At 40.6% G+C, this 19,693-nt stretch overlaps 1 protein-coding gene across 3 annotated transcripts in view; it reads left to right on the top strand.

The window, feature by feature from the left end:
- The window catches only part of LOC126412039 (AP-5 complex subunit beta-1-like), a 175,597-nt gene that overhangs the window by 29,178 nt on the left and 126,726 nt on the right, over positions 1-19,693 (top strand). For all 3 annotated transcript variants that reach the window (XR_007575218.1, XM_050081416.1, XM_050081415.1), the window contains exons 5-6: positions 881-1,011; positions 1,132-1,231. Coding sequence is in view for 2 of the 3 variants with exons in the window: in XM_050081416.1 (XP_049937373.1) it covers positions 881-1,011; positions 1,132-1,231 (231 nt within the window). In the remaining variant the exon portion in view is untranslated. The remainder of the gene's footprint in view (positions 1-880; positions 1,012-1,131; positions 1,232-19,693) is intronic.

Raw genomic sequence — 19,693 nt, 5'->3', positions numbered from 1 at the left:
GCTGATTACTTAACTATCACTAGCTATTGACACCCCAGGTCACTGTCCAAAAGCTTTTCTACATATGTACCAAACACTTTTTTTTTTACTGTTTGTGTTATTCTGATCATAATATATTGAAGAAAGTTAAGACTTTTTTATCCCATACTGTGAATTGTTAATAGTAAGTTATTAGTCTCATGGAATTCATTTCTAAATCATTTATTCAGGTAAAGGGAGCACTTAGCATGCATGTATGATGAAAATTTCAACACTTATAAAGTACACAAAATGAAATACTAATTATATTAGTGTAATGTTAATAAAGCTTTGTCATACAGAATCTTTTATGTAATAAGTCTAATACCCAGCACAAATTATCAATTGACCCTGCATAATTCTTCTATCAAACTTAAGCTTTTTGCTGGAGAATGTCCTGTAGCATTAATTTTGTTTGGCTTAACTTCATTCAAGTAGAAAGTTGCCATATATTCCATGCAAACCTTCATAGATGGTTCCAAGAATCAGTTGTCATGCGGTAAAATCTAAAAATATTCTTACATTTGCCATATGTTGCTCCCGTAGCGACCCCGGTCAAATTTGACTCGTAACATTTCACAAAGAAGTCTCTAGGTAATCATTCTTTACACACTGCATCCTTATATATAACAAGAAACATTAATATTAGGTAAGTCAAAAGTTTTTTATTCCAGTCTTTGATCATAATATTAAGTCGTTCGATGATATACAGTACCTGGATCACAGTTTGCATTAGCGACTATGCCGCAGCTTGTTAAAATATAAGGTAAGTCAAAGGTGCAAACATTTTGTAGTAATTTGTGCGATATGTATGTAAGCATTCCTGCTTCATTTTTCTAATTCATAATGTTTTATTCTGTAGGCACTTCTGAAGCCATATGTGGACACTCTGTACACAGCCACTGTTACAGAAACAACAACAGCACATCAGCAATATCTTTGTCTGTTAGCTTTAACCATTAAGAATTTTCTCTGTTATGAATCATCTGCTAGGTAAATGTATTATTATTCTAAACTCGTACCGTGTATGTATCATTAATCAAATTTTGTTATCTGATATTTGTATGTAATCACAATTTTTGTAAAATATACATTTACTCTGTATATGAATAGGCTGGACATTTTGCCACCTACTATTCGAGAACAATTGCCGAGTGCAATGGCTTGGCCTGAAACTGCAGTTCCTGATGTTTCTTTTTCCAACATAAATCAAGTAAGTTTTCAGACAGCTTAATTCCTTTTAAAACAAAGTGTACAGATATTGCCAGATAGTGAAATACTTTTGTAATTATTTAATTTGGCCATACAAAATTAGTTTTCCCTAATTCGAATTGTGTAAAAGGACATGGTCAGTTTCCATCCCCAATCTGAGCTTATGCTTCCTCCCTGATGACCTAATCAATGGGATGTTAAACCTTACTCTCACTATTAAAGTTATTATGTCATGGTCAGATGAATTTCTTGTTGAAACCCAATGTTTCATATCCTTCTGTGTATAACTCTTCAAGAAGCATTATAGCTTTTTCAAAGATCCGATGCATTCCCTGGCTCACGACAAACTGAAGTAGTAATCCATTTCCTCGTGCTTCCGCACAGAGGTGTGATGTTACGTATTTTGAAAACTCAAATGCAATTGGCCTTTGTCTGGTGGTATTGTCTGCTACTGCTACCATCCCATGGCAGGAGACTTGTACACATTTGCTACAGCATTGGAATCGAGATACTGTGTTTCACATACCCCTCCTATGGATGGCAGTTATTGCTGAAACAACTGGTTTTTTCTTCTTTAAAATGCAAGTTGAACTGGACTATTAAAACCAATCACAATAACCATTTTTTGGTTTTTTATTCCTATTATTTCCTATATTAAACATAGAAATGGAGCAAAGATTGAAAAATTTTGACTTCCTCAGTTTTAAGATACATAGGATCAAAATATTAAATTAAATAGGCAGATGAAAGAAAACATAGTTCATCCACCATTTTCTGCTTTTCTCGAAAAGTGATAAGTGCTTGACTACTACAAAAAATTACCACTATTCTCCTATTGATTCTAATTTTTTGAAACTCTGGTCAAAAATAATGTTGTAATTGGGAGGTCATACCACTATTTGGACTTTATGAATAGTCAGTGCTAAAGAGTGGAAACTGAGGTTGAAGAACTGTATCTTTCGTTTAATTTGTCCATTCTTAAAGGCTCCATGAAGGTAAAGACATGTTGTGTGGACGCAGCAGCTGATGAGTTGCTTTATATTTTTATTGCGAACTATTAATGAACTGTTAAGTTTTAAGTTTTGTCCTTGTAGTGTAAAAAATTCATTGTGGCTTCTCCCGTTTTTTAACCTCTTAAAGCAAATGGAGCATTGTACTTCATTGGTACTGGACTTCATAAAAACTTCCAGACAAAGGATGGAGCCATCCTGTAATACAATTGATGTCCGAAGACGACAGTGAGAAATTGCCATATAGACCAGATGAGACATGTGTTGCACACTACATGTATACACGTACCATCTAATGGGCCACACAACATGGTAACAGGTACATTATTGTCTCAGCAGTTGTTATGCCATGAATTTGTTGCTCGTTTCTGTTGCTATTTTTATTAAAATAGCACTGATCACTATTCCCATTTTCTATAATAACGCAGTATTCCAAAGCAATGCAAATTTTACAAATAAAAATTACTCATTCTTTAAAAAAGGTTTATTTAGAAATAAAAAATTTTGACACTGATGCAATGGCTAATTGATATTTCTTTCCTCTTTTCCTGTTTATTAATAAAAATAAAAACATCAGTTATAATGATAACAGACAAATACCAAAAATATCCGTTATTCAGAACTAAAAAACTAGTATTGGTTTTAACTAATCAGTTTTTCCCATTGCTACCTCATCCTTCCAATTACAATTATTGGGGTGTTTAATAATCTCTATGGCCTCTCTGTGTACTCTTTCATAGTGTCTGCTTGTGGCTACCAGTACTTGAGATGAGTCAAACTGAATCCAATAGTCCTGTGATTGTAAAGCATATCTGCAACAGCTGATTTATCAGTTTCTCCCTTTCTACAATTTCTCTTGTGTTCTCTTGTGTCTTTATATTCATTTTTTGACTATTTTTATAGTTGTACCCACATGAGCATTTACACAGTATCCTTAATGCCTCCATTCTCCAGGGGTTTGAGAGTATCCTTGGCAGACTTAGTGTTCCTGTCTCTCCCAGGTGGGTTTGTAGATTACATGATATTTCATTTCATCAAGATATTTTCTATTCCTTCAGTAAAATCCTTTATGAATCGCAGGAAACCATAGTATTTTGCAGATGCCAGTACATCGCTATTTTCTTTTTGTGACTCTCTTCATGCTTCTTTAAACTCAACAGGCAAATATCCCTTCTTTAGCAATGCATTGGTGAGATATTTCAGTTCAAATATGTTCCTCATTTTATTCGCTAATATTTTTATAACACTTCATTTTTGTTGTGTATAGTGATTTGAATTCCAGCACAAATAATGGTCTGTGTGCTTGGGTTTTCAGTATACTATGTGGCCAAAACTACAACCTTCTTTCTTGGAGATTAGCACATCAAGTAATTTGCTGTTTACCTCCTCTTCTGTAGTGAACTGGATCTTTCAGTAGATATCAGTGAGATGTTCATGAAAATGATTCAGTTCCTCTCAGCCCTGTGTCCACAACACAAACGTAGCATCTGTGTAATGAAACTATATATTTGATTTATTATTGACAGTTCCTCATGCCTGTTCTTTGAATTTATCCTTAAAGAAATTTTCTATCATCAGGCTTAAGGGGCTCACCATAGCCACGCCATCCATTTGTTCATAAAGCTCATTCTCGCCTTTGAAGTAAATGTCAATGGACAATATTTAAAGAGTTCTGCAGTATTGGCCGGAAAAATCCGATATAGCTGTTCCAACAAGTCATTAAGTGGAACCATGGTAAACAGCGATACATCAAAACTGAATAATATCTCTTTCAGCTGCACCACTATGCCATGTAATTTACTCTGTTCAAAATCACCTGAGAACTTTGTTGCTTGATTCCTTACTCAGCTTCCTGTATGTGTACTGGTTTAACAAGTCTGTAACCTTACTGCGGTAGTGGGTGACAGTCACAAATACTTTGCATTACGCTTGTCGTTGGAGAGAATGATAGTACTGTTATCCTGATTCAGGCATTTTATTGTGTTCCTCTCACCCACAATTTCATTATTTTTAGAAGGCTTCTGGCATACCAATATTCGTACGACTTCTATACACATTTCTTCTGCTGCTATTACATCCACATTACAAGTGCCTGCTTACAATTTTCGCGGTGGGCGTAACTTGCGGACTAACAGCAAAATTTCTGTCTTTGGAAAGCACAGATCAATTATCGAATAATGAACTTTTGGTTGTAAATTCTCAAATTTCTTCTGCTGCCTTCTGGACATTGTCACCATGGGCTTCCCCATAGTATTATGCAACAATCTTTCAGTTTCAGCCCAGTCACCACAATGCAATTTCTCACTGATACTCATATGAAGAGTTATTAATTTACAGTTTGAAATTGCCACATCCTGGCGGGTCTGTTGAATTTGCTCATGTCATAAAGCCGCCTCTGTTGGTTTGAAAATCTGCTGTGCATTGACTGAGCTGAATATATGATTTCTCTTCAGAAACTTTGGAATATCAATGATTGCCCTGGAACAAGACATAAATGTGAGGGAGCACAAAAGCTGTGCTCTCATCTTTCAGAGTCTTTCCAGGCATCACCCATCTCTTGACACGTCCTCCTTATAGAATTGTCTAATTGTAAAATGTAATCTTTCTCAGCTGGAAATATCGCACTTATTAAAATATTTGAGGATATTATGCTGTCAAATGAATCCCTTGCTGAAGCCCCACATTTCATCCCTCTTGTGGAGGGCATCTTCAAGGGGTGTCATAGCTTTTTCAGAGATCCAGTGCACACCCTAGCTGACTACTAACTGAAGTAAAATTACATTTCTGTGTGCTCCTGTGCAGAGGCATGACACCACATCTTTTAAAAACCCAATTGCATTTGGTCATTGTCCAGTGCAAATAGTCTTCAGCACCAGAATCCAGATACCGTTTACTTTCACACCCTCCTCCTTTCGATTAATGAGGTGTTGTAACAGCTGAATCAGGATTTTTCCTGACACCATTGAAGAACTCTGTAAATATTGTCTCTTGACCATATACTTCAAATGGAATGATGAATTTTACATACAAGTGGATGGCATGGCTCTGGGGAGCCCCTTAGGCCTGGTGATAGCAAACATCTCTATGGAAAAACTGGAAAAACAGGCATTAAGTAACATTTTCATGAACATCTCGGTGAGTTTAATCTGAAGATTCAGTTCACCGTGGAGGAGGAAGTAGATGGCAAATTACATTTCCTTGATGTGCTAGTCTTCAAGAAAAAACATTATAGCTCCAGCCACACAGTGTATTGAAAACCCATGCACATGGACGATTACTTACACCGAAATTCTAGTCGTCATTCATGACAAGAATGAGATGTTACAAAAATGTTAGCAGATAGAGCAGGGAACATCTATGAACCAGAGCAGCTCGAAACAGAATTCAGAATCTCATCCATTGCTTACGAAAGATATTCATATGCTTAGATAAAGAGTATTAAGAAAGCAACAAAAATAAAACAGCAATGTACAGGCATCTGTGAAATTCTACGATTTAACGCCATTCATAAAAGACAATGCTGACCACATGGAAAAGATCTTTATGAAATGGAATATTATTGTAATCTGCAAACCCACCCCTAAGATACAGGAATACCCCAAGTCTGCCAAGGATGCTCACAAACTGTTGGAGAAAGCTGGCGTTACAGGAAACCATATAGTTGTGGAGACATGTAAAGAGGATTCTACTAAAAGAATGGTTGGAAAATGATTGGAGCAACACAAGGGCAGTAATAGAAGTGGAGAAGCCAACAGATAAGCTATTGCAGAACCTCCTTTACAGCTAGGAGACCGCCACATTTGATTTGACAAAACTCAGGTACTGAAAGCCATGATCAGATATTTTGGAAGGCTATACTTAGAGGCCACAGAGATTACTAAACACCCCAATAATTTTAGTTGGTGATAGGAGGGTATGAAACTACATGGTATCAGGGTACTGATGTTGAAGAAGTTGTGTATCGCTCTTCCACCGTAGGGTGATAGCAACGGTAGACGGGAGCAACTGACAATAGCCAATTACATTTGAGTTTCAAAACATGTGACATCACACCTCTGCATGGGAGCATGTGGACACAGAATTTTACTTCAGTTATTAGCAAGCCGAGGTGTGCACCCAATCTTCAAAAAAGCTGTAACCCTCCTTGAATACGTTCGATAAGAAATTCCTCTATGGCATAATAGCCTGGAATATTTTAATAAGTGTGACATTTCCAGCTGTTTACATTTTTTGTCTACTCTGCCTGAGACAATCAAAAATTGAAATGCTTTTCCATTCTTCTTAAACATCCTAGTTTTAAGGTTAGTGTTTATTTATCTGGAAATTTAAAACATTCTTATGGTGAGTAATTGCTATTAGTTACTTTGTTTCATATTTCATGTAGTGGTTTTCAGCCCAGAGAATGGTTTGATGTTAGGTCTCTACAGCACTCTTATCCTTTACAAGCTTCTTCACTGCTGCCTAACTACTATAATCTATATCCATTTGGACCTGCTTACTGCAGTCTAACCTCTGTCTCCCTCTACAAGTTTTACTCATCCCCCTCTGTCCCTTGCCCGGTCACCCCCTCCCTCCCTCCCTCCCTCCCTCCCTCCACACACACACACACACACACACACACACACACACACACACACACACACACACACACACACAGGTACACGTATAAACATACATGTATTCTCTCTCTCTCTCTCTCTCTCTCTCTCTCTCTCTCTGTAACACACACAAATGCACACACTAGTCATCATAAGTTATTTTACTTCCCAAGTTTGAAGATCTATCTTTTAGTGATTCATTTTTTATGTAACACTCCGTTATCCTTGTTTTATTTTTGGTTGATGATCATTTTATGATCACTTTTAGGAACGCTGTCCAATGTATTCAGTTGAACTTCCATGTCCTTTATCATCTCTGACAAAATTACATTGTCATTACTAGGCTTTAAATCTTTTTTTTTTTTTTCTCCCGAACTTTATATCCTTTTCAGATTTCTCCGTGGTTTCCTTAACTCCTTGGCCTATGTAAAGATTTAGTTATAAGGTTACTAGGCTACAAACTTCTCTCAGTTTTTTGTCAACTACAGCCTCCCTTTCATTCCTTCAGCTGCTATTAACTTCTGCCTATAAAAATGTAGATAACCTTCCTCTCCCTGAATTTTATTCCTAATAACTTCAGAATTTCGGATAATGTATTCCAATTAAAATTATCGAATGCTTTTTCTGTGTATGCAAATGTATAAATGTAGGTTTTTCTTCAATCTGTCTTCTAAAGTAACTCATTGTTTGTAATTTTAACCTGAACCCAAACAGATCTTTCTCACATTCTGGTTTTATCATTTGTTCTATTCTTCAATACATAATTTATGTTAGTAATTTGCAACTATATCTTATTAAACATGATGGTTCCATAATACACTTGTCAGCACATCACTTCTTTGATATTGGTGTTGTTACATTTTTCTGGAAGACTGTCTTGTATATCATACATGCCATATGGAACAGTTTCATTATGGTATGTTCTCCCAAGGATTTTAATAATTCTGAGAGAATCTACTCCTATTGCCTTGTTTTAACTTAACGTCATTCACTATTCTGTCAAATTCTTTTCAAAATATTGCACCCTCACACCATATCCATTTACTTCCACTTCCCTTTCCATAGCATTATCACATTATCTTCACGATTCTTTCCTTTATATAAGGTAAAGCTAAAGTTGCACAGTCTGGCTCTAGATGGGCTGATTAGACCTAACCGACTGGTGTGTCTTCCTCTGCTAGTGGCGTCATTGGATGCAATATGTGGTTACCGCACAGCTCTCCTGGTCGTTGTTAGGTTTGTTTACCTTGAAACCACTACTAATCGCTTGTGTAACTCTTCAGTTGGCCTCATCAGGCTGGGTACCATGCACCAGTCCTCCCACTAAGGAAAAGTCCTTGGGAGTACAGGGAATCAAACCTGGGCCCCCTACCTGGCAGTCACATGCGGCAACCACTCAGCAACAAAGGCGGACTTCACTTATATACACTTTTATATTCCTTCCACCTTTCAATCTTCCATTCTTTGCTTAGTCCTGACATGCCATTTGAGTTCTTGATGTTCATGCAGCTGCTTCCCTTTTCTCCATAGATGTCTTTAATTTTGATGTATGCTGCCTCTCTTTCCCCCAGTCATGCATGCTTCTACAGATTTCATTTCTCCACTAGCCATTTCTGTTGGCCTTTTTGTACTTTCTGTCTATCACATTTTTTAGGCATTGTCTGTATTCCCTTTTTCTTGCATCATTTTTATGTTTTATCTTTAGATCAATTACATTTAGTATCTTATGTATTATCGTAGTATTCCCGCTGAGCTTTTTCTTTTTGGCTAGTTGTATATTTGCTGCATTTATTATTTTATCACTCCATTTATCTTCTTACATATTTTATTCACCTATTACTGTCAGTAATTGCCTAATACCTCCTTTGAAACTCTTAACAAGCTCTGGTTATTTCAACTTACACAGATTTCATCTGCTTATGGAAATGCCATGGAATGTAAAATTGGCTTTATAAATCTCTGTTGTAAAGTTATTTAATCTATCTTATGTCTCCAGATTCCTTCCAGGTATACAACCTTCTTTCAGGATTCTTTAACAAAGTATCAACAGTGTTAAAATTGTGTAGAATTCTATAGTTGGCTTCTCATTTCATCCATTTCCCCAGTCCTTGTTGTCCTATTATTTTTCCTTACCTTCATTTTTGTATTATGTTAATTCCACCTCCTCATCACAGTTCAGAGGTGAAATCAATTTAAGGTTTTAGAAGAGGAACAGCAGCCAGTTCTGTAGTTTCAGTTGGTCTTTATTTGCTCTCTACATAAGTCTATCCTGTGCAAGCCCCTTCATCCCTGAACAACAGTTGCAATTTACATCTGTTCTGAAACTATTTACTGTCTTGCTTTGGTTTCCTTGTACGATTCTTCCCTCTATTACCAAATTAACAATTCCGTGATTCCTCGTGTCCTATCAACTAATTCCTTCTTCAAGCCAAGAAGTGCCATAATTTTTTTTTTCCTCAATTTGACCGAGTACCTCCTCTTTAGCTACTCGGTCTACTCTAATCTTAAACATTCTTGTGTTGCACCACATTTCAGAAGCTTCTATTCTCTTCTTGTCTGAACTGTTTATCGCCCACATTTCATTTCCATGCCAGGATACTCTCCAGACAATTACCTTTAGAAAAGGCTTCCTAACACTTAAACTTAACTTAGATGTTAACAAATTGCTCTTTTTCAGAAATACTTTTCTTCTATAGCCACTCTACATTTTACATCCTCTCCACTTCTGCCATAAACATTTATTTTGCTGCCCAAACAGCGAAACTCTTCTAATACTTTTAGTGTCTCACTTCCTAATCTAATTCCCTCAGTGTTGCCTAATTTAACTTGAATGTTGTCTTTAGAATGGGCGAGAAAACAAAAAACGTGTGTTATGCTGTGTCATGTTAGGTCCATATATAATGCAGGTAGGTTAGAAACCTGAAAAGATCAATGGATAGGTTGACATAATGGGGATTGGTGAAGTGGTGGGAAGTCGGGGATTTCTGGTTAGGCGAATAGAGAGTTACTGGTTAAAAAATGAAGTGAATGTAATACAATAGCAGCAGAATCATAAACAAGGTGACAGGTATGCAAGTAATCTGATGTCAACAACATAATGAAAATATCACAACCAAGATAGACAAAAAGACACAACCCACCACAGTAGTATATGTGTGTAGTATAGTAGTAGTATAGAAATTTAACAATGAAAAATCCAGGATGGATTGTAAGAACATTGTGAAAAGGAAAGTCACTGCTCATCATATAGCGGAGATGCTGAGTTGCAGATAGGCACGACAAAAAGACTGTCACAAATATAGCTTTCAGCCAGGAAAGCCTTTGTCAAAAAATTGTAGACCACACACACACACACACACACACACACACACACACACACACACACACACACACACACACACACTTTCACACAAACACAACTCACACACACGACTGCAGTCTCAGCCAACTGAGGCCACACTGCAAGCAGCAGCACCAGTGCATGATGGGAGTGGCGACTGGGTGGGGGGTAAGGAGGAGGCTGGGGCAGGGAAGGGGAGGGATAGTAGGATAGGGGTGGCATACAGTGACATGCTGTAGGGGAGCACGCATTGACAAGGTGGAAAGAGGGTAGGGCAGCTATGTGCAGTCGGGAGGTTAGACGGAGGGTTGGTGATGGGGGGGGGGGGGGGGGTAGCAGAAAAGGAGAGAAGTAAAAAGACTGGGTGTGATAGAGGAATGAGGTCTGTGTAGTGCTAGAATGTGAACAGAGAAGGGGGGGGGGGGGGGGCGGATGCGAAACGACAATGAATAACGATGGTTGAGGCCAGGAGGGTTATAGGAACATAGATATATTGCAGGGAAAGTTCCCACCTGCGCAATTCAGAAAAGCTGGTGTTGGTGGGAAGGATCCATATGGCACAGGCTCCATATGGATGCCATATGGATCCTTCCCACCAACACCAGCTTTATGGAATTGTGCAGGTGGGAACTTCTGCTGCAGTATATCCTATGTTCCCATAACCCTCCTGGTCTCAACCTTCGTTAGTAATTGTCCTGTCCCCTCCAGCCCCTTCTCTGTTCACATTCCAGCACTATATAGCCCTTATTCTTCCATCGCACCCAGTCCTTTTACTTCTCTCATTTTCCGCTATTCCACCCCTCCCCTCCTCTCTGCTGCCCTCCGTCTAACCTCCCGACTGCACATAGCTGCACTACCCTCTTTCCACCTTGTCCCTGTGCGCTCCGCTACAGCATGTCACTGTCCGCCACCCCTACCCTACTATCCCTCCCCACCCAGTTGCCATTCCCATCATGCACTGGTGCTGCTGCTTGCAGTGTGGCCTCAGTTGCCCGAGACTGCAGTCAGGTGTGCCTGAGTTGCATTTGCGTGAGTGTGTATGTGTGTGTTTGTCATCTAATTTTGTCTAAGGCCTTACAGGCCAAAAGCTGTATTTGTGACAGTCTTTTTGTTGTGCCTATCTGCAACACAGTGTCTCCGCTGTATGATGAATAGCAACCTTCCTTTTCACATTATAGAAATTTATTCATTCAATGTTCATTTTACAGTGATACAGGTTTTGTCAGCGTGACACAAGTGAAAATGTAAGTAATATGTAGAAACATAGTAATATATACCCAAGTGTTTGATGAGGAAAGGACCAGTGACTGGACTTGTTAAAGGAACCATCCCGGCATTTAGGTTCAGTGAGTTAGATGATCACATAAAACATATAACAGGATGGCTGAAAACAACATGAGCCTCAGTCCTCCCAAGACCAATGTCTTAGTAAATTTTCTACCTCATTCAGGGTGCATCTAGTGTGCTGTGCTCTTGGGACACACATTTGAAACAGTTTAGTTCGATAGGATTGGGAAATATTGTACATTGCCAATTATGTCTCTCAAAATAAATCACTGGATACACCACATGCACTTGCAGATGACTTCATGATGGTGGTTATGCTGCTACACCTCTGTTACATCTCCACCTGTGTCAGTATCCCCTCACGATAAATGAGGTATATTATGCTCTACAGGCTTTGGATGAATGATTTTCCTGTAACAAGCATGTTATTGTGAAAGTTTATTATAACGTGACAGAGGTTTCTTAGTTGTCATTTTCTTTTTATTAACCTTTACTCTCAGCTCTCCAAGTAATATTTGTTTTAGAGATACGTTTTTGACTGCCTTTTTAAATAAATGCATTTTAGTTAGCTTTGTAATCTGCTTGGGCATATTTCAAATGGTTAATAAATTAACTTCAGATGAAGTGTGGCTTACCTATATACTTTGAACTGTATGTTCCAGGTATTACTGAAGCCATGCATTAGCTATTCATTTTACACCTATTACTTCTAATTTGTTTAACAATATTTTGTGAGTCAGCAGTGTCAAAAACCTTGGACAGGTTTGAAAAACAGTCATACCAGTCAAGAGCTTTAAATATCACTTTTAAGAACTCACTAAAGGCCACTACTGTACTTGTGCTACCTTTCATTAAGAAGTTTGTATTGGTAACTCATTAGTCTGTCTTTCATAATTGAGTGTATTATTTTCCTTTCATAATTAATTTGATTATTTTTGAGAATGATGAGAGTAGTTTAACTGACCTGTAGTTTTCAGTATTGTCTGCATTATCTTTGTTTCGTAGGGGGGCCAACTTGAGCATGCTTTAGTATTCCAGAAAAATACCGTACCTTTGTTAATAAAGTTTCTGTGCTGTCTGTGCATGAATTCAGAACAGAGATTGGCAATTTGTATAGCCCTGCTGACTCCTCTTTTTAATTTTTGTATTGTCTTCACAACTTCATAATTTGTTGTAAGATACAATGTTGTTGTGCTGGCTGCATAGTCCATTATGGGTGCTACAGCTGTTTTAGGGAATTTTTTTGGCAGCTTCTCTGCAATACCTAAAAAACTTTTTCAAAATTTCTCTGTTAATGTAGATTTTCTATTAATCTAGTGCCACTATCTTTGATTTGTATGTTACTTTACAGGTCTTCCTTTTCCAGTTTCTTATTTTATGGCACCTGATTGTACTATCTTTTATTTTCTGTGTTATATATATTTTGTCTTTAAATGGATTTTTTGCAGCAAAAAGTACCATTATGTATGTCATTATGTAACTGTGATGATGTATCCATTATGAATTAGTGCAGTGTTTTTTTAAGTCAAACAATGGAAAGTTTAGGTTGGAATATGGACAATATTATGAAAAGGATAGAGGATTGATACCTATCTTAAAGATGACACATTGAGCTCCAGAGAGGCACACAGAAAAGACTGTTACACATTTAGCTTTCAGTCACAACATTCTTCAGAGAAGAAAACGCGGATGCATTCACACAAGCTGGCATACCGCACACACAGATGCCCACCATCTATGGCAGCATGTGTGCATAAGGTGCACTTGCTTGTGTGATTTTTGTGTGTGTGTGTGTGTGTGTGTGTGTGTGTGTGTGTGTGTGTTAGAAGGCTATGGCCAAAAGCTAAACATATAGCAGTGTGTTCTTTATGCCTGTCTGTAGCTCGACATGTTAACTTCACAGTGAGTAGCAATCTATACTTTTCAAAATATTACTGAGATCATTAACTGCCTCAGTTGACTGAATAATATCCAGTTGCTGAAATGTCCAATTTTTGGAACTGTACCCTCAAACATTAGTTCGAACAATGTACAGAATTGAGAGAGTTTTGCATCTACATTGTTTTCTGTATACGCTTCATCCAAGGTTTGGTTTGCCAAAATCCTTGAAGTAGTATGTCATTCGTTGTTAAGAGATGTTTATGTTGTAGACGTGCAGTGGGATTTTCCAAGACTGCCTTTAGCTTTATTATTTAGCAGTAGCGAATGCTGAGGCCTAACTCTTTTATCTATACCCTGCAAGTTTCTGTGCTGGTATCTGTAAGAACATAGTTTAAGGCTGATGAATAGTGTTTTTTGCCCTTGTAGCACTGTTTACCATTTGTACCACGCCGAAACATATTCAGAACGGTTTAAGTGGATGGATAAAAAAATCTACTCACCAAGTGGTGGCAGAATACACACATAAAAGATTATTGTGACTGGCAAGCTTTTGGAGCCACTGGCTCCTTCTTCAGGCAGAAGGGTTGAAGGGGAAGGAAGATGGGTGAAGGAAAAAGACTGGAAAGGTCTAGAAAAGGGGTAGATTTTGGGAAAGTCACACAGAACTGCTGGTCAGGCAAGACGTACCATACGGGGTGAGATAGTAGGAAACTTATGGTATTTTATCCTTAATACTTCTGTTTATGTTCGCACCTCCACATAACATTGTTTTTATTTTATCCATGTCGTATCTTGTAAACACCGCGGCCATTAATGGTAGTTGGTGAATGACACAACCAGCCACAAATACACAGATGTTTTTATCAACAGCATGTCGTCTGCTCCACAATACATTGCAGTAGGTGCAATTTGTTTTGTTGTGACCCCTATGGTTTTCTAGCTCTAGGTATATGTTCTTGATTTCCACACAGCACATTATATATTGCAAATAAATTACTGTGACACTCTCCAGTCAAGAACATATACATTCAGTTAGAAAACAAATCACCATCTCTTGGTCTGTATTGTGGAGCAGACAATGTGCTGTTGGTCGAAGCATCTGTGCAATGAAAAATATTAGCCATCTGAAGATGGGCATGTTAGCCTGAAACCGGTTATGAGATGTCAAGCTTTGTTAATTCAAATAATTTCAAAAGTTTTCCTACACTTTAGTAGAGAGCAAGTAAGAAGGCAGGTGCATGATGCATTCTGCACAATTCAATGGAGCATTTTGGAGCCATTTTTCTCTCTGTATCTGTTACTAGCTGCATGCTCAAGCCATTGCCTAAACTGGTAACTGCTAATGCTGAGGTGTGTGCCACATAAGGCACTACTGTTTGTGCTTCTGATGCTCCTGAGTTGTTGTTGTTGTTGTTGTTGTTGTCGTTGTGCTCTTCAGTCCTGAGACTGGTTTGATGCAGCTCTCCAGGCTACTCTATCCTGTGCAAGCTTCTTCATCTCAATGTGCTTACTGCAACCGACATCCTTCCGAATATGCTTAGTGTATTCATCTCTTGGTCTCCCTCTATGATTTTTACCTTCCACACTGCCCTCCAGTACTAAATTGTTGATCCCTTGATGCCTCAGAACATGTCCTACCAACCAATCCTCTCTTCTAGTCAAGTTGTGCTACAAATTCCTGTTCTCCCCAGTTCTGTTCAGTACTACCCCGTTAGTTACGTGATCTACCCATCTAATCTAAAGCATTTTTCTGTAGTACCTCACTTCGAAAGCTTCTATTCTCTTCTTGCCTAAACTATTTATCATCCATGTTTCACTTCCATACATGGCTACACTCCATGCAAATACTTTAAAAAAAGACTTCCTGACACTTAAATCTATACTCGATGTTAACAAACTTCGCTTGTTCGGAAACACTTTCCTTGCCAATGCCAGTCTACATATCCTCTTTACTTTGACCATCATCAATTATTTTGATGCCCAAACAGCAAAACTCATCTACTACTTTAAGTGTCTCATTTCCTAACCTAATTCCCACAGCATCACCTGATTTAATTTGACTACATTCCATAATCCTCGTTTTGCTTTTGTTCAGGTTCATTTTATATCCTCCTTTCAAGACACTGTCCATTTCGTTTAACTGCCCTTCCAAGCCCTTTGCTGTCTCTGACAGAATTACAGTGTTATCGGCGAACGTTTTAATTTCTTCTCCGTGGATTCTAATTCCTACTCCAAATTTTTCTTTTGTTTCTTTTACTGCTTGCTCAATATATAGATTGAATAACATCTGGGATAGGCTAGAACCCTGTCTCATTCACTTCCCAACCACTGCTTCCCTTTCATGTCCGTCGACTCTTATAACTGCCATCTGGTTTCTGTACAAATTGTAAATAGCCTTTCGCTCCCTGTATTTTACCCCTGCCACCTTCAGAATTTGAAAGAGAGCATTCCAATCAACAGTATCAAAAGTTTTCTCTAAGTCTACAAAAGCCAGAAATGTAGGTTTGCCTTTGCTTAATCTATCTTCTAAGATAAGTCGCATGGTCAGTATTCCCTCACGTGTTCCAACATTTTTATGGAATCCAAACTGATCTTCTCCAAGGTCGGCTTCTACCAATTTTCGATTCGTCTGTAAAGAATTCGTGTTAGTATTTTGCAGCGATGACTTATTAAACTGATAGTTTGGTAATTTTCACACCTGTAAACACCTGCTTTCTTTGGGATTGGAATTATTATATTGTCGCAGAAGAAGCCGAGTAGCACAGTTGCCATAGTGTAGTGATTATGATACTCAATTGTTGCATGGATGGTTGTGAGTTCAACACTCGCCTGAACTGAAACATTTTAAATTCTATATTCGGTTCGAGTACATTCTAGAAGTATCCACAAATGGCAAGAATCATTTTACTGGAATGTTCTGTAGCTGTATATATACCATATGTGTTCTGGCCGGTGGCAGTTCGCTCCGCGCTCTTGTATTGCAAGTGCTGAATAAACTTTCGTTAAGTGAAGTTGGTGTTCGTCATTCATCTAATTGCACCTTCTTCTATGTGAGATTATTCTGGTGGATGCGCTGTGTATAGGAACTTGTGATACTGCACATTATCGATGACACAGTGGCTCCCATCAGGCCACGACAGAGCCGCCGTTTACATGGCGAAAAACCCGAGTTCAAGCCATATTCAACAGATCACAATCTATCGGAGACAGAAGAAGAAGAAGAAGAAGAAGAAGGAGGAGGAGGAGGAGGAGGAGGACAGCAACTGTATGCCACCACATGAGATAATGTACCGGGTTCTCTGGTGATGATGGCCAAGATCCAAACAGGTGGCTGAGGGTATATGAGCATATAGCCAAATTTAACAAATGGTATGACACAGTGTGTTTGCCCCCCAGGGGATCCACAACTCTTTTGTGGATACGTGCGTAGCGAGCACGGGGCCCCGAGCTAATGTGGCCTTCCTTCCTTTCCGGGCTGCATACCTTCCCTTTCCGCATCCTTCCGCATCCTTCCCCATCCCCTGTCTTCACCCCCCCCCCCTCACCTCTGGCTGTTTCCTTCACTTTCTCCCCCTCTGGGAGTATGGTTTGCGCCTACGTCCGGAGACGGACGCTTGTAAATGTACCGCATTCTTCTTCTTCCTTGCTTGTATGTCTTCTTCCTTCCTTTGTCCTTCTCCTTTCCTTACCTCTTCTCTTTACCCTTTTCTCCGCTGCGGCGTTTGAGACCCCCTCTTCTTTCCTTTCCCTTTCTCTTTCTTCCTCCCTGTGCGTGTCTGAAGGCCGACCCACGCACTTCCATGCGTAGCCGGTGACGGGGTAACGCGTAATTCCCCGCCCCGGGTAGACAGGTAGGACACGTACGTACCCCCTGGTAAAGGCCAGGCCCAGGGAGGGGTGATTACCCGAGCTGATACCTTCCGAAAGTGCCGATTGGTCCCTCCGTCCGTTTGTCGGGAGGTGTGACCTGAGGTGTGAACAATCACCTAAGGCGGGTGTGCCCTCGGTGAGGGCCCCCACAAGGGAGGAGCGCGCCATCGGAGACGCCGGTAATCATGGGGGATTCTTCCGCAATGGTTTCCTCACCTTCCACTATGTCTGCTCACAAACGTAAGTTCACTGAGTCTCAGCCACAGACGGTTCTTCCATCGTTGCCACAGTTCCTTGTTGTTTCTCGGTCTGACGAAGGTCACGACTTTTCCACGGTCAACCCTTTCATTATTCAGAAAGGTGTCGACGCAATTGCGGGTCCTGTAAAGTCTTGTTCCAGACTACGGAATGGCACCCTGTTGTTGGAAACACACAGTGCCCTCCAGGCTCAAAAATTGCTGCGTACTTCTCTGCTCCACACCTTCCCTGTCCGGGTGGAACCGCACCGTACCTTAAATTCCTCGCGTGGAGTCGTTTATACACGCTCCCTCGATGGATTGTCTGACGAAGAAATTCAGCACTACCTGTCTGACCAGGGCGTCACCGCTGTTCATCGGGTTATGAAAAGGGTTGACTCGAACGTCATTCCAACCCGCACTGTCTTCTTGACATTTGACAAAATTCAACTCCCATCAAAAATCAAAGCAGGCTATGAGATAATTTCCGTTCGCCCTTATGTCCCGAACCCTACGCGTTGCTATCGATGTCAGCGGTTCAACCACACCAGCCAGTCCTGTTCCAATCCGGCCAAATGTGTTACGTGTGGCAGGGATGCCCATGAGGGTGCTTGTCCACCTCCATCCCCTCGCTGCATCAACTGTATGGGTGACCACGCTGCTTCCTCTCGAGATTGCCCTGTTTTTAAGGACGAAAAGCTGATCCAGGAAATAAGAGTGAAGGAAAAGGTGTCGACCTTTGCTGCTCGAAAGTTACTCGCCAGTCGACAGCCCACCGTGCCTCAGAAAGGAAAATACAGCGCTGTCCTTGCTTCTCCTCGGCCAACAAAGGAGGCGGCCACGCAGACTTGCGATCTCACATTTAGTACCACGGTCGTCAGATCGGCCAGCGCAAAGATCGCCCGTTCAACCTCACCTCTTTCGCCTGCCCACTCTATGGCTCACCCTTCGTCGGGTTCTGCTAAATCTCGAGCCCAAAAGTCAGACGCCAAGTCTTCCAAAAAAGAGCATTCTCGTGAAGAGTTTTTACGTACTGCAACTTCACAACCATCGGTTCCTCCTTCATCTAAACATACCTCCAAGAAGGCTACGAAGAAACACAGTTCCTCTCCTTCTCCGCCAAGGCGTGTCCCATCTACAGCACCACCTGGCGGAAATCGCCCTCGGCCATCTTCTGTGTCGCCGAGGCGCACTGTTAATGGCCGGTCAACTGGCCGATCGTTGGTGGCAGGAGCTGCTCCTGACCAACCTATGGATCAGGATCTTCTGCCTTCGACTGAATGCCATTCCATCCTGTCGGTCGCAAGCTCTGAGCAGTCGTTGAGTTGACAGCACCCTTGGTGACGTTCCTCCATTTCTGTTCACCCTATGTCCATTATCCACTGGAATATTCGCGGCATTCGCGCCAATCGGGAGGAATTGTCGATCCTCTTACGATCCTACTCGCCGGTCATCTTCTGTCTTCAGGAAACAAAGCTGCGTCCCTATGACCGCTTTGTTCTCCCTCATTTTCAGTCCGTCCGATATGACCTCCCCTCTGTTGAAGGCACTCCAGCCCATGGAGGACTCATGATTCTGCTCCATGATACTCTCCATTATCACCCAATCCCCTTAAACACTTCCTTCCAAGCTGTCGCCGTCCGTCTTTCCCTTTCTGGATACACGTTCTCTCTTTGTACGGTATACATTCCATCGTCTACACCAATGGCACGAGCTGATCTCCTTCATCTTCTTGATCAGCTTCCACCCCCCTATTTGCTGGTTGGGGACTTCAATGCCCACCACCCGCTTTGGGGATCTCCACATCCTTGTCCACGTGGCTCACTATTGCTAGACGTCTTCCACCAAGCGGATCTAGTCTGCCTCAACACTGGGGTCCCCACATTTTTGTCTGCCTCCACGGCAAATTTATCCCATTTGGACCTTGCGGTCGGTACTGTTCCGCTAGCTCGGCGCTTCGAATGGTTCGCCCTTGATGATACACACTCGAGTGACCACTTTCCATGTGTTCTTCGACTGCAGCCTCAACTGCCATATATGCGCTCGCGACGCTGGAAGTTTGCCCAAGCCGATTGGACACATTTTTCGTCTCTAGCGACATTCGATGACCGTCGCTTTCCCAGCGTCGACGATGAGGTCACACATTTTACCGACGTTATTCTCACAGCTGCGGAACGTTCAATACCACGCACCTCCGAATTGCCCCGGCGCCTTCCAGTTCCTTGGTGGAACGAGGCATGC

The sequence above is a fragment of the Schistocerca serialis genome, chromosome 7 (genome assembly GCF_023864345.2).
Source record: "Schistocerca serialis cubense isolate TAMUIC-IGC-003099 chromosome 7, iqSchSeri2.2, whole genome shotgun sequence".
Taxonomy (NCBI): domain Eukaryota; kingdom Metazoa; phylum Arthropoda; class Insecta; order Orthoptera; family Acrididae; genus Schistocerca; species Schistocerca serialis.
Note: the sequence above shows the minus strand (reverse complement) of the source record. Positions and strands in the feature narration are given on the sequence as shown.